Source organism: Orcinus orca, chromosome 17, assembly GCF_937001465.1.
Source record: "Orcinus orca chromosome 17, mOrcOrc1.1, whole genome shotgun sequence".
In the NCBI taxonomy this organism is placed as follows: domain Eukaryota; kingdom Metazoa; phylum Chordata; class Mammalia; order Artiodactyla; family Delphinidae; genus Orcinus; species Orcinus orca.
Window position 1 is genome coordinate 54,741,465 of NC_064575.1, and position 16,637 is coordinate 54,758,101.

The window sequence follows — 16,637 nt, forward strand, 5'->3', positions numbered from 1 at the left end:
CATCTGTAGTGTTTTTGAGTGTATTTCTTTGCAAAGATTTTTTTCTAGTGGTTGCTCTAAGTACTGTGTATACATATGTATAACTTATCACATCCTGCTGGTGTTGATATTTTACTAGTTAGACAGATGTAGAAACTTACATACTTTAAGTTCTTTTATCTTTCCCTGTTTATAAGGTAATTATCTTAAATATTTCTTCTATGTATGTTGAAAGGCATATCAGACAATGTATACTTTTTGCTTCAAACATCAACATAATTTAGAAAACTGAAGAGGAGGAGGAAAGCCTATTGTATTCACCCATATTTTTACTTACCATGTTCTTTATTCCTTCTTGATATTTTCAGGTTCCTTCTTTTTTTGTTTCAATTCAGGGTTGACATTTCTTTTATTTCAGCAATTGAAAAATATTGTGCCATTTCTTTCTGGCCTCCAAGGTTTCTGATGAGAAATTTTATCACTGTCATTGGAATTGTCTTTCCCCTTTAGATCAGTTGTTGTTTCTTTCTTGCCTCTTTCAAAACAGTTTGTCTTTAGTTTTTAGGTTGATTATGATGTGTCTTGGCACAGATTTCTTTGTGTAATTCTTGTTTGGGGGCTTATGTAGTTTCTTGAATCAGTAGGCTTACATGTTTTGCAAATCTGGGAAATTTTCAGTCATTATTTCTTCAAATACTTTTTCTGACCCCATCTTTCTCCTCTCCTGGAACTACAATGACATGAATCTTCTATTATTTTAATTATATATTATAATCACCAAAGTCCCTGAGGCTCTGTTTATTTTATTATTTATCTATTGTCTCTCTGTTTTTCAGATTGGGTTATTTCTGCTCTATTTTCAAGTACATTGTTGTTCCTCTGTCCTTTCCATTCTGTTCTTGAACCCATCCATTTGCTTTTAAAATTTCAGTCATTTTTCAAAAAGTTCTAAAATTTCCATTTTGTTCTTTTTGTCTTCTATTTCTTGTTCTAGAACTGGAAAGTTCAGCAGTACATTCTTGACTGCTACTAAAGGAAAAACATCTTAGTTCTGCCCTTTGAAGCTATATAAAATAAGAATACTAAGTGATAAGTATTATTATCTAAATATTAGCAGTCCTGATAGTTCAGGACTACTTTCTATATATTTTCTATATGTATTCTATATGTTCTGATTACCTTATTTAATTCTTACAGTAACACTAATATTTACTCATGTAAGAAATGTTTACTGAGGGCTTACCGTATGTGACTTTTTTTGTTTGTTTGATATTTTTGCTTTAGCTTCAAATGGTCAGACAGCTGACTTCTTATTTATGTACAGAGGGAAAAACTACATTTCCGCAATTTTGGTAGTTTGTAGGCATACGGGAGAAGAGAGATTACAAGCTGAAGTCTCACATCTTCACATAAACCAGCCAAAAATTTTTATTTATAGTCTCCATATTATATTTAATCCAATTCAGAGATTTATCAATACTTTGTTGTGGAACAGTGGTGTATTTCGAAAGAGTTACAGGTTTTCTGAAATACAGATATGCTCAGGGTTTTGGGTAGCCATAAAATCTTAATTGTCATTTGTGCAGTGAAAAGGATTGGGAAGCACTTCTCTAGTTAACAGGTTGAAGAATGTATTTTTTTCCCTACAAATTGAACTTTGCATATGTTAATAGCACAGCTTCATCATCCTACACAAATAAACTTCTGTGAATATACTAAAAACTATTGAATTGTACACTTTAAATGGGTGAGTTTTATGGTATGTGAATTATATCTCAATAAAGTTAAAAAAAAAAGAATTGTCTCCTGTTCTTCTCAAACAGTGAGATCATAATCACCTGGTGGGCTTGTTAAACCAAATTTCTAGGCATCACCTACAGAATTCCTGATTAAGTCTAGGTGGTACCCAAGAATCTGCATTTCTAACAAGTTCCCAGGTGCTATTGATTATGCTATTTTAGGGATTTTGTGAACCATTCATCTACACAGAATTTTCCTACTTCCTCATTTTCCTTTGACTCTTCAGTTACTTCAGTCTGATTTTAATTTCATCATTCTACCCAGAGTGCTTTTTCTAACATCCTTCCTGATATTAATGTTGCCAAATCAAATGCATAATTTTCAGTTCCTTATCTTAGGTGATGTGTAGAAATCATTCTGTAGTTGATTTCCCCTCCTGTTTAAGAAATTCTCTTTCTCTTTGGTCTGGAGACCTCCATCTTTCTCCCTCCTTTCTTCTTTTCTATCTCTACATGCTCTCAGTCTCTCTCTCTCATCTCAAATCAAACTCTGTTAGAATTCAATCTGGGTCCTCTTCATATCTTACCTTACTCTTTGTTTGTCCTTCTTAACACTCTTATTTCTACCTCCAAAACATCTCTCAGTTCCCTTTCTTACCATGTCTATTACCATCACCTATGTTCAAGCCATAATCACCTGTTGCATGAGTTATTGCAACTTTTTTTTAAAAAATAGATCTATTTATTTATTTTTGGCTGCATTGGGTCTTTGTTGCTGTTTGTGGGCTTTCTCTAGTTGCAGCAAGCGGGGGCTACTCTTCATTGCGGTGCGTGGGCTTCTCATTGCGGTGGCTTCTCTTGTCGCGGAGCACGGGCTCTAGGTGCGTGGTCTCAGTAGTTGTGGCGCATGGGCTTAGTTGCCTCGCGACACGTGGGATCTTCCCAGACCAGGGCTTGAACCCATGTCCCCTGCATTCGCAGGTGGATTCTTAACCACTGCACCACCAGGGAAGTCCCGCAACTGTCTTTTAACTCATGGTGTCTTCCAACCCAACCTCTCTTTAGTATTTAGATTCATCTTTAAAAAATGTAAATCAGTTCATGTATCTTGCTTAAAATCCTTCAGTGAATGAAATTCATAATGTTTAAGATGGTATAAGAAGCCCTCTCTAAACTGGTCTATGTTGCCTCCCCAGTCTCATTTAGCACCATATTCTCCCTCAGTCTTTTTGGTTCAGACACACTGGTGTTCCATCAGTCTTTTTACAGTACCATCTTGTTACTTCTTCCTGGAATGCTCTTTCCTATGCTTTTCATCTGCCTTTATCGTTACCTGTCCTTTAAGTCACATATTTCAGTTCTCATCTTAAACATCACTTTTCTTAGAGGTGTTTACTGACCCCCAAATCTAAATTAGATGTTATTGTACTCTTTCAGTGTTTTGTACTCTCCTATATGACACTGATGATTTGTGTATTGCATTTATCTCCATTCTGCTGCATGTCTCATTACCCCTTATGCTAGACTTAGCACAATGCATAGCAAATGGAAGGTGTTTACTAAATATTTTTAAATAAATGAAAGTATGAATAGAGCTTAAAAAGACATGTACACATATAGATGAAAAAATTCTTTTTCAAAGGTAAGGCAAATAAGGAGCACATAAGTTTGGGAAATGGATATTCATTCTTAGTTGCCAATTACATAAATTGTCTGAAAAAATTATTTTTAAAGAAAATTTATTTTTTAGGAGAATGCAATTTCTGAAAAAAACCTTGAAAAATTGTTTCAAAGTAATATTAAGTAATTCAAGATATTTAAGGAAAATTTATTTCTACTAATAGAAATTGAGTGAACCTGTTTTGTCCTTTTCATATAATCTTTTGTGTAACCAATTCTTTTTTTTTAATCACTCAAAATTTTTAGGCGGTTTCAGCATTATAAGGAATATCATACTACCTTCCAGAAACAACCTTTAAGTACTTCACTTTTAATTGTAGTGTTTATTAGCAAACCACTGTTTAATTTTTTAAATGTTCCTTAATCTTTGGAGAAAAAACTCATGTCTATATGCCAGCATGAAAAAAATAGCACGAGTAACAGACCTAGCTGAAAGTCTTTTTCTTTTTCAGAATATATAATTTTTTTTGTTTCTATTCCTGTTTATTATTAGCCTTTTCTCTTCCTGCAGCACTTTTGTCCTGTAGGGTCTGTCTAGAGTACATAAACTATATATTCTGTATTCTATAAATTTTAGTCATTTGATATCTTAGCTTTCTCTTGGTAAATATAGTGAGTGCTACAGACAAAGTTCTTAAAACTGGAGAGGATCACACAGTTTAAAATGTTTATTATGTCTTTCTCTGTCCTTTCTTTTGCCGTCTCCTTTACTTCCCTCTTTTGTCTGTCTGACTCTCACAGGAGACATGGATTACAACTGGTTGGACCATACGTCTTGGCATAGCAGTGAGGCATCCCTAATGTCTTTGGTGAGACATGTGGAGCCTTACTTTTTAATTTCCGTTATCATTTCACTTTTCCTTTTTGATTTACACCTTTGCATGTTTTCTTTTTTGTTTTTTTTTTTTTTTTTTTATCCCACACCTGTAGGGGACAGTCAAAAGGGAAAAAGAAAAACTAGTGAGCAGGCAGTTTTGTCGGACTCTAACACCAGGTCTGAGAGAGAAAAGAAAATGATGTACTTTGGTGGCCACTCTTTGGAAGAGGATTTGGAATGGTCTGAGCCTCAGATTAAGGACTCTGGGGTAGATACGTGTAGTAGCACAACCCTTAACGAGGAGCATAGCCATAGTGATAAGGTACTGAGATTGTGGAGCCTGCCTTTTAACCTGCTCATTTGGTCTTCGTTTGCTCTCTGTCACTCATTCAAACAGAACATAATAAAAGGACAGGGCATTTCAAGGGTCAATGTAGCATTTCTTAAGGTGCAGAAAAGAAAAACAAAACCAAAACAAACTAACCAACCAAAATACTTCTTGCTTGCTTTGCTGTTTTTGTTTTTTGACGGCATACCAAAAATAAGTAATTGAAAATAAAAATTAGGAACAAAGGAATGTTTTGTTTATGGTCACATGAAAGAACTTTGTAATGTTATTATATACCACAAATATAAAGAATTTTTTTGGATTGGCTTATTTGATTGCTTGCATATATTTTCCTTGGGATGAAAATTAAATTATCAACAGTTTGAATCCCAGGCAAAAGGGAGATGATTGGGTCTGTTTGCACAGAAAAAGTTGTTTTTCTTTTTTCCCTTTCACTGTCATTTTGCTCTTTTGTTATATTGTCATAGCATTTTAGTGTAGTATTAATTAGTATTAGAACCATTGCCATCTGCTTTGGTATTTATTATTTTGCTTTTACTATAGTGAGACTTTTGAAATCTTTTTACCATATAGATGTGATTTACTGGAACTTGTCTTTTGCCTGCTAAATTTTGCATGAAGATGTGCATGTTACTTTCAGATAACTGTGAAACTGTGATTACACAAATCATTTACTTTGTTATTTGATATATGATTTATAATGGAATGGTATCATGATTTATAAAAGGCTTGGTTCTGCCCTGAGATAAACTACTAATATTTTCAAAGTTGTTTAACAATGGATACCATTGAATTATCAAATAAAATTAATTTGCTAAATAGATCAGAGACCTGAAAGAATCAAGGACCCTCCAAAAAGTGAGAAATATAATCTATCATCACCTTTGAATTAGGCCTGTTTCTCCCATGAACGTTCATTTGGAAAGTTACTGGAGCTTGTGTATTTTTAATAATTTTAATCTAGAAACCTACTTCAAGAAAGCCCTCATCAGAGGTTCAAATTCATGTTTTAATATAGTGTGACCTTTTAACTTTTACTGTAATAAAGTCTTTCAAAGTCTTCCAAAAGTGTTTGAAGATTAAATGCTCATTTTTAAATGAGTTTGATTGCATAGAATTGCAGTCTCTTTTCAGCTTGTGAATTTTTAATCTTCAGTGTGTAGATAATTAGAGTTTGCATGTGTTTTCAAGCTTTCTCAGATTTTGTAGAACTATAGAACTTCAGTATTGTGTCAGAGCACTGTTAGAATTTGCAGTAACTGGATTTTGAAAAAACTTGACATTATTAAAATGAGGTTATAAACATAATCTAGTAAACCCTTTTGATCAATGTTTTGAATAAAAACTGGTTTGTGTAATCATAACACTTTGGAAGTTGGAAGTTTAGAGAGATTGCACACTAAGGGGTCATTTATCATAAAATAACATTAATTTTGTGTTTATTGATGCAATATGTCAGCACCCTGTGACGTGGCAGCCATCTAAAGACGGAGATCGTTTAATTGGTCGCATTTTATTAAATAAGCGTTTAAAAGATGGAAGTGTACCTCGAGATTCAGGAACAATGCTTGGCTTGAAGGTATGTGATGAAATATATGAGATGTTGCTCTATACTCATTTACAGATTAATCAGAAAAGCAAAAGATATAATAACACTATACCAATTTAGTGGGTTTTTTTTCTATTTTCAAGAATTCCTAAATATTTGCACTCATTATCCAAAACCTTTTCATTTTCCAAGTATTATTTAAGAAGTTGCCATTATTCTACAATAATACTTATTTATATAATTTTGGAAAATAGAACTTGAGTTACATACTTGAGTTCTTCAAACTTATTTTACCTATAGTTTGTCCTTTAAGTCTATATATGTGTTTATATTCTTTTAAAATGATAGCTTCGTTCAATTATTAAATGTACAAACTTGGGAAATACATATATGTATTACATATTACATAGGAATGTAATTTTTGTATTAGAGTAGCAAAATGTGTGTGCGTTTGTGTGTATTTGTGTGTGTGTGAGAGAGAGAGAGAATACTGTTTGAAGTCTGGAAACTCAAAAATATGTTAGGAGATTTAATATAAATATTGATTTATATTTTACTGTAAAATACCAGATAATTATTTGGTAAGTACACCAAGGAAAGCTTTGTTTATTTTTTGTGCATCTATAAGGTGAATTAAAAACTGAAATGCGAAGACAGTAAATGTTTTAGAGTTAAGCCATTGCTACAGAAGTAGTTGTGTAGATTCCAGTAAGTGAGATATATTTGAAAACTTTGGTTGTAAATAAAATTGAGCATCACTTATTGGCTGGTTGCCATGCAGTTGGCACTCATCTGAGCACTTTATATCTATCATTTTATTAACACTCACAACAGATAAGAAATAAGCTTAGAGAGGTGTCATAACTTGCCCATGGTCTTAAGGATGGTGATGAAGGTGAGAATTAAATCCAGATCTGCCCAGTATACTGTTAGAGCAGTGTAGTATAGAGGTTGAAAAGTCTTGGCTTGATTTCTAGTTATAGCATTACTAGCTACATGACGTTAGGCAGCTAAACCTCTCAGCCTCAGACTCCTCATCTGTACAATGGAGATAATAATACTTACTGAATTATTATCTAATAAGACTAAATAAAGCAGTATTCAAACATTTAGTACAGTGCCTAGCACTCTCAGATTTCAATAATAATATAATCAGTATAATTATTATTATTAAAGTTTATCAAGCCAAGAAACTTTAAAAATATTAACACAGGGGGCTTCCCTGGTGGCGCAGTGGTTGGGAGTCCGCCTGCCGATGCAGGGGACACGGGTGCGTGCCCCGGTCTGGGAGGATCCCACATGCCGCGGAGCGGCTGTGCCTATGAGCCATGGCCGCTGGGCCTGCGCGTCCGGAGCCTGTGCTCCGCAACGGGAGAGGCCACAACAGTGAGAGGCCCGCGTACCGCAAAAAAACAAAAACAAAGCAAAAAACAAAACGAAACAAAATTAACACAGGGATTTCAGCCCATAATATCTATATATATAATTTTCAGAACCAAACATAGGAATAATGAGTTAATATTGACTGAACTGCACCTGAGTGTAATTCACTGCACCTGGGGACTAAATACGGAATAAGATAAATCAATGATTTTTGAATTCTGTATTGTTCAGTCAATTTAGAAGAGGAAGAAAACTACTCTAGTCAATGAAGTTGGTTACTATTATTTGCTGAAAGTTGATATATTGATTGAATGGCAGTTAATGAGAATCAGAGCATTAATTTTTAAGAGGCCAGTCTTATAGCTACACATATGACTTCACAGCATTATTGCTAACCTTTGTTTTTTCTTTTTCTGAAAGATATGTATTAATAGAAATGTAAAAGCAGAAAAATTGGGATGCAGATGATCTAAAGTTTACATTAATTCTGATGAGATTAAGTATATTTTGTAACTTTGTCAGGAAAAATGCATCATCATGATCATCATGCACGTTATCAATATGTCCAAATCTTACCAACTAATAAAAATTTTAGAAGATATGATAATATAGTAAAAGTAACAAAATATATGACATTTGACATCTATAACTAGAAATGTTAATATAATTATATAGTACTGTAATAAGTTTTTAGAAATGACAAAAGTAAGAATTCTGTAATAAAGGCAAAAATTATAAATTGTTAAGTTGTTTCTAAGGTATGAATCATTTTCAACAAATTGATTAAACAATTGATTAAATTGTTAAACATTTGGAATATGTAGAGTCCACACTTGGGACATGTACTCAGTTCCTATTAGTAACACTATATTATTTAAAAATTATTTTTAGCATATTAAACTATAGTTTCAAAACCTGCAAATTGTCTAGTTATTTTTTACTTGAATCTTCAGCTGTGTTCATCGAACAATATGCTTGTTTTAACATTTTCTTCTTTTAAACAGGTTGTAGGAGGAAAGATGACTGAATCAGGTCGGCTCTGTGCATTTATTACCAAAGTTAAAAAAGGAAGTTTAGCTGATACTGTAGGACATCTTAGACCAGGTAGGTTTCAATCTTTGATTATTTACATTTAAACTGTTAAACTTGAGTAGTTATGAAAAAGTTATCCTCATTTAGAAGTGACTTCACCGATAATAAAAAGTTCATTTAACTTATATTAATCTTTATTCATTAATGGAAAGTTGTAACTACTAGTTCTTGAGTCACATTAGATAAAAATATTTTTATATTTACTGATCTTATTTTTTTGCTGATGGATATTCCTAGTCTGTATCTAGGATTAGATTAACCTAATTTGTTTCCCATAAGCCTTCCTATTTCTTTTGAAGAACTTCCAATGTAATTTAGGAAACAAACTTCATGGATAAATACATATTTCCTGAAATGTGTCACTTCTTATCTCTTTGATAATGGACACTATTGAAGAGATCCTTGAGTGCCTTGGAGAGGATTCAGTAAGATGCATAGTATTAAGCTTTTTACAAAGGAGTCTAGACAAGGTGCTCAGCTGCATGTATATTGAGAATCCTAGAATAAAGAGTTATAAAATTTTCAAAGAGGCAACTTATCTTAATAGTTTCTAGAATTGGAATTTCTATTGAGAAATCACAGAGACAAGAGTGATGTCACCAAGTTGGAGGCATAGGTTGTTCCCAACTTGCTTCCCCTTGCAAGAAACACAACTAACAACTATTCAGGGACAAGACATCATTGAGAAAATTATAGAAATCACAGATACAACTTTTATGTAATCTTTTCCTCTGACCCTTCCTTGTCCTTTTGTGTGAAATACACTAATCATCCTGGTCATCAAATTTTATGCCACTGGAGCTGTTCTCAGTATGTTTCTTATTCCATAAAGGAATTTTGTTCTACAAAATTAATCGCAGTTTGAGACGGCTTTTGTTTCGAGTGCATTTTATGGGATTAGTTTTTCTAAGATTATCATTACTGACACACACTGTAGGTGATGAAGTATTAGAATGGAATGGAAGACTATTGCAAGGAGCCACATTTGAAGAAGTATATAACATCATCCTGGAATCCAAACCTGAGCCACAAGTGGAGCTTGTTGTTTCAAGGCCTATTGGGTGAGTTGGTTTGAATACTTCATACATGTATAAAGTTGACTACTATTAAATAATTTGTAATGTGCAATCCAATAATGTCTGATTGCTTTATAAAACTAAATTATTTTGAGGACAATGCTTTTTTCTCCTTTACTAAAAATACCTCACCAAAAATCATGACATCTTTTTATCTGATCATGCTAGAATATACAGTTAATTACAAAAGAAGAAGGGATATTTAGGTGTATTATTTTTATTATCTTAGTAGCTCAGGAAATGGATAAAAGAATTAGTGGAAGGAGACTGTAGTAACAATTACTTTCAAAAGAAGTTTCATAAGCTATGGTTCTCTACATTGTAAATATGAGAATCAACTATAGTCTATGAATTTTATATATTTTTTCCAAAATGGAGATTTCATATAAAAAAGAGAGGGCTTAAGGACATTCTATTCCTAGATGGTGGCAACTGTTTAAGGAAAAACAACATCTTTAAGGTAACATAAAAAATAAACAAATGTCGGGCTTCCCTGGTGGCGCAGTGGTTGAGAGTCCGCCTGCCAATGCAGGGGACACGGGTTCGTGCCCCAGTCCGGGAAGATCCCACATGCCGCGGAGTGGCTGGGCCCGTGAGCCATGGCCGCTGAGCCTGTGCGTCTGGAGCCTGTGCTCCGCAACGGGAGAGGCCACAAAAGTGAGAGGCCCGCGTACCGCAAAAAAAAAAAAAAAAAAAAGCAAATGTCAATTACTCTTTGACTTTTTAAGTTGCAGATAAATATAATCCTTTGTACTATGTTCCTTTCAAAAGTAATGAATCTGTCACATGAAATTATATCTATTTTTTATTTTGTCTTTTCATAGTTTTGTAATGTGGTAAAACTGTACTGTATCAGCTTAGGGTATTAATCAAATATATTTCTTAGTGTTAAAGGATGCTCTAATCATATTTTTGTTTAATGTCTTAAATATTTTTGATGCAGTTTTCTGAATGAGCTTAACCATTAATATATGTCCCTCCTGGCAAATCTCAAACAAAAATGTACATATTTTGGTGTAAATACAGTTACAAGGTAATTATGTTAAGTCCAATAAGAAACATGTTTGCATTTTTCTCAGTAGAATTATTATGTTTAAAAAATTTCAGTGACAATCTGAATATTTTAACTTTTGTTTTGGTGATATTTTATTTGAATTTCAATGTTCTGATTTGAACAACAGCAGGTAAAAGAGTAGAATATAATTAAAATATATCTATAAAACTTACCCTGTTGAATATAGAAATTTTTTAGAATGGATAATTGTGTAGTGAAGCACATAGGAAATAAAGTATATATTTTTACAAATCTGCTCTAAATGCTTATGAGTTTTAATTCCTTTTAAGTAGTAGGGTTAGCCCAGAACACTTTTATTAGCAAAAAGTACTATGACTTATTTTTTTCCTTATTTATATAGTGCTGCTACAATACACAATTTTGTCCATTTTACATTGTCCTATTATAATGTAGTTTGATAATGATCAAAATAGCAGTTGCTACTATTTGTTGAAACAATTTCTTGTTTTTTTCTTTTTCTGTCATTTCAGAGATATACCTAGAATACCTGATAGCACACACGCACAACTGGAGTCCAGTAAGTTTCATTTATTTTAGAAGAAAATGTTATTAATAAAGTCGTTCATTATCAGGGGTCAAATGAAGTCTTTATTAATACAAAGTAAGAAATATAATAGTGTTGTTATCAAGTATGCAGTCATATAAAGATGGAAAATTTAGTATTATTTCATGTTATTGTGGAAAAAAGTATAAAAGTCTATAATATTTTAAGATGTTTTTTTAAACCACACTGTCTTAACTACTATGTATTTTTAGATAGCCTTATTAAGATATACTACTATAAACTGAATGTATTTAAAGTGCACAGTTAGGTAAGCTTTGATATACATGTGAGTCCATTATCATAATAAAAAATAATGAACATATCATCACTCCCCAAAATTTCACTCCCTCCCCACATTTCACCTAATTTTAAAATTTACTACTTTGTAAACTAATCCTCAGTAAATGAAGGGAATGCTTGGGACAATCTAGTGAATAATTACATATATTCTAATTTATATTTTGAGAAAATGGGGTAATAGTTCTGATTTAACAGAGTGGTAATGGAGCAATATAAGTTAAAATAACATTAAGTATTTAGACACTTTTTATTACTTGTGTTTGAGTACTATTTCAGATACTAAGCAAATGAATTTTTTCTGATGAATTAAGTTTGTTGGTTGATTGAGAGTAAGTCATGTTGTGAAAGAAGAAGGAGGAGGGTCGCACTTTGAAATACATTGATAAGGATAGACATTGAGAAGGAAGGATTGGAGCAAGATTTGAAAGAGTGGCAGTCTGAGGGAAAAGCTCTCCAGGAACAGGGACCAGAGGTTCAATGTCTCTAAGGCAGGAAAGCCTACATTGCATTTAAGAAAAAGCAAAAAAGCTGTTGTGGCTGCAAGAGTGAGCAAGGGGAAGAATGGCAGGAAGGAGGACAGGGAAGTAATGGGAAGCCAAACTGCATAGGTTTTATAAGGCACTGTAAAGACTTTGACTTTTACTCTAAGGGAAATCAAGAGCTACATAGGATGTTTTTGAGGAGAAACTTACGTTTTAAAATCAGGCTACTATGTTGAAAATAGATTAAATGGAGCGAAAGCAGAGAGACCAGTGAGAAGACTATTTCAGTATTTGGTGAGATTATGGTAATTTAGACCATGGTGGGTGCAGTGAAGGTGGTGAGAAGTGGTTGGATTGTCTATACACACAACAATTGAGAATGTACTGTTAAAATAGATGTTATTTTTTTTTACATTGTATTACAATTATGAGTATACATTAAAAAAAAATCTTTACCAGAGAGGTGAAATCCTTTTAGAATGGCATAGCTCTAAACTTTAAAATATGATTGTATGACCTATTTGATTTAGTACTTTGGGCTAGTTGCTAAATCATTTTATCCAAAATAATATCATGATCGCATAAAACTATAAGTACTAACATAATGATAATAATTATTATGTATAATAATATCATCATCATAAGCGCCTGGAACTGTGCTAGATGTTGTACCTACACTATCCCACTTAGTTTTCACAGCAATCTATGAAGTAGGTAAAATTTTCATTCACTTACATTATATCACTCAGATATTGTGTGAGCAATGTGGAATCCTTTATCTTACTATAGCTATTTGAAAAGCCTCTAGGCTACATTTCCAAAATTGTTCCTGTAAGGACAGGGGTCCTTTTTCAAATTAGATTCAATTATTTATGCTTTAAAAGTTGAAGAATAGCTTTCTCCAAGGCCCAATTCTTAACCTTCTGTTTTTAGTTCCTCAGTAAATTTTTCTCTTCATATGGTTTTAATTGCCATATGACTCCTAAGTTTACATTATCAAAATTATCTATCATTGTCCCTTCATCTCTGGATGTTTAAAGAATATGTTCTAAGTGTCTTCCTGTTACTTGAAGCTTAGCATATAGAAAACTTGGCTTATTTCTTAGTATAAAGGCAGCATTCTTTCCAGTTCTAAATACTATTTAAGGTTTCACCATTACTTCTGATCCCAAGGCTTGCAGTTTCCCCTTTCATTTTACACTATACTCTCTCTAGAAGTGAATTTTATCCATTTGGGCCTCCAATTAGGGAGACACTTTACAGTTTAATTTCTAACACTAATTATCTACTCAACATTTGGTCCCATCCACATATCCTGTTACCTGCTTTGCATTTCCCCTCGGACGTCTCTGAGGTGTCACAGGGTCACTGTGACAGGTTCCAAATTAACTTCTCCAGCCATTCCCTAACACACAGGACTTCTCCAGTGTTCTACAGCCCAGGGAATATCAGCACTGTCCTGTGCAGAGGACAAGACAGAAACATAGGGGACTTTCTTGTCTCCATATCTGGTTACAGGACTTGAAATCTTCATGTTTCCCCCCCTTTTTCATTTATCTCTCATATCTAATTAGTTTCTGAGTCCTTATTTTCTAATTTTGTAATATTGCCTCAATTCTTTCTTTCCATTCCATTTTCTAGTCATTCCTGTTATTATTTTATTGAATTCCACTTGTTCTTAACTGTTTTCCATCTCACTCGATTCAGTCTACACTTTAAAAAGATGGTGAAGACATCTTCCTCAAATGCAGTTTTTATTACCTTACTCATAAAAGTTTAGCATGGATATTTTATTAGTGCCAAAATTTGTAGCCCAGAATTCCAGGCATTTAATTCTGTCAGTATCTCATTCGCCCCATTTTTGTTCACTTTCCAATTTGTTCCTTCCCCTCCATACAAATAAATTTGTACATAACTTCTGGGTATTGAAGTTCTGCTTTTTCTGCTCTTCTGTATCTTTTTTTCATAGTCCCTCACTTCCTTTTTGCCCATCTAATTTATTATATTCTTCCAGATATGGTTAAAAATCACTTCCTGAAAACTTTTCACAGTTAGCATTCTAGTATTTATAGTTTTAACATTACAAGTTTAGACCATCTTTGAGTTGCTTTATTGATTTGGGTTTTGGTTTTTCCTCCCTAAGTTTCTATTTAAAATTTTTCCTGGTGTGTTATTGTAAGATATGAGTTTAGTACACACAACAGATGAAGTAACTAAGTTCTGAGGTCTGTCTCTACTATAATTGGCACAGAAAATGGTTTACCCTTGGTCTTGAGAGAATCCCTAAGCTGCACTTATGCTTTAAAAAACCTAAGTATATCTGGAACATTGTGGCTAAGAAAATGATGTATATAATGGCATTTTGTGTGCATTAAAAATAAAAGATACATGGTAAAGATTATTAAATACTAATGAAGAGCCATTGTTATTATTCTTTATGTATAATTACCATTTCAGGTTCTAGCTCATTTGAATCTCAAAAAATGGATCGTCCTTCTATTTCCGTTACGTCTCCCATGAGTCCTGGCATGTTGAGGGATGTTCCACAGTTCTTATCTGGACAACTTTCAGTATGTAATCACTAGATTAATTTCTCTTTTTGGAATATCAAGTAGTGTTTTAACTATATGATGGTATTTTTTTTGTAAACCAAGTTCTGTTTAGAATATAATTGTGCTTTTAACCATCAACTTTCTCATTCTTAGTAATTTTAATTAATCTAAATTTAATTATAATTATCTAGCAGAGTGCTTTCTTTATTAGAGTTAGATTTTCTGGAATTTAATGAGAATTAGAATTTGTGATGCTATCTAAAACATTTTTCACCTTAGTAATATTATTCCAAAATTCAAAGTCATGATTTTTGCTCAACTAAGTAAATAGGGAAATATATAATAGATTACTGAGTATATCAGGTAGATTTCATATTAAGTGATCCCTAATTTGAACATTTTATAATAAAAGTTTAAAATTCAGTTAACCATCATATACCCATATTAGAAGAGCTTTGCAAATTCAGGCTCTCACATTTTATTAATTTCTAAAATTTAAAATATTAAAATTTATCCAGCTATATTTTAGAAACAAACAGGTTAATATTGACACTAATTCTGTTGAGTTACTAAACTTAAAATTTTATAAGTATTAAAAACTACTTAGATTCTCAAAATTCAGACATTGAATTTTGGATAATTGTTAATGTTATAGTTAAAAACTAAACTATTCTTGGGCTTATATTTTAAGAGTAATTTCTAGCTTTTTGTTAAATCAGGTACAAAATTTCTCCTTTTATTTTCTGGAGGAAGGAGAAGTGTTTGATTTTTCTGAAGAATTTTCATTAATTAAATGGAGATACAGGAAGTATAAGCTGAATTAACATAGTAAAAGTCATTAGACACATCTGTTCTGGGACTACTTTGATCACAAAAGTGGTAATAACAGAAGAGCTATGTAAGAAAGAAGATGAGATACTATTAGTAGATTGTAAATGTCTTACTAAAATGAATTTCTTCTCTTTATTATTTTCTTTTCCTTTCTCTTTCATAAACAGAGTGAGCTTTTTCATTTGAGGACAGTGGTGTTTTTTCCATTTTCCACAATAAGTAGCATCTTTTTATTTATTCTCTTACATATATTGACAGCGCAGATGTTGTCATTTATGGTTACGAATATATGTGTATTTTCTTCCACCATTTTAGAAAGTGCTAATAAATGTTAGCTTTTTTATTTTTAATTGTGGCTCCCTTTAAATATTCCGCCTATAAATAATGCTCTGAGTGGCTGATGATGCCAGTATATAAATAAATGTGTGTGTGTGTGTGTGTGTGTGTGTGTGTGTGTGTGTGTGTGTGTGTGTATGTATGTAGTTGGCTTCAGTTGGTGGATGAGGGAGCAGAAGTTAGACTTCCATAATAAGTAAGTACCACTTTGTTGCTTCTTTTGAAATCCCAAGGCTGTATTAGAAATTGGACTAGGAGGGGAGATTGAGGAGGATAGTGCAGGCATTTAGACAGATTTCAGATTCAACTACTTTTCCTCATGGTTCAAAATGAATATGGTAGAAAGGTAAGACTGTTAAATATTGGGGGGAAATATAAACTTAAAAGTATGTGGTATTTGTATTTATAAGTGATGTTGGTTTAAAATCCATATAACTGTAATTTAAAATGAGTACCATTTTATCAATTTTTATGACTCAGAAGGAGTATGTTCCAGCAAGATAATGTTTATAAATATAATACATATATGTTTTGGTAAATCTAGAAAGCACAGATAAATAAATAAAAAATAAAAATCACCTGTAATCTTGCCACTAAAACATAATCATTCACATACATATAAAGTTTTAAACAAAACTGTAATAAATCTGTGTATACTATTTTGAAACTTGCTTTTTCACTAGTAATATATAGTGTACTTTTCCTTTAAACATTTTTCTTTAAAAATTTCTCCTAAAATGATTTTAATAGCTATTTAATACTCCATTTTAACTTAATTTGCTATTATAGGATATCTTGCTTGTTTCTAATTTATAGTATTTTAAATAATGATGCCATGGAAATCCTTGAATAT

The 16,637-nt window shown here is 32.5% G+C and overlaps 1 protein-coding gene across 14 annotated transcripts in view; it reads left to right on the top strand.

Annotated features, from left to right (window-relative positions):
* The window catches only part of RIMS2 (regulating synaptic membrane exocytosis 2), a 635,932-nt gene that overhangs the window by 361,856 nt on the left and 257,439 nt on the right, over positions 1–16,637 (top strand). For 10 of the 14 annotated variants that reach the window (XM_033438139.2, XM_004275317.4, XM_033438141.2 and 7 more), the window contains exons 3-8: positions 4,140–4,207; positions 6,024–6,143; positions 8,501–8,600; positions 9,526–9,649; positions 11,210–11,256; positions 14,523–14,635. In XM_033438139.2, the coding sequence (XP_033294030.1) occupies positions 4,140–4,207; positions 6,024–6,143; positions 8,501–8,600; positions 9,526–9,649; positions 11,210–11,256; positions 14,523–14,635 (572 nt within the window). Of the gene's footprint in view, positions 1–4,139; positions 4,208–4,328; positions 4,538–6,023; positions 6,144–8,500; positions 8,601–9,525; positions 9,650–11,209; positions 11,257–14,522; positions 14,636–16,637 lie in introns of all 14 variants that reach the window. The other 4 variants (XM_049700520.1, XM_033438138.2, XM_012534991.3 and 1 more) reach the window with 1 other exon arrangement.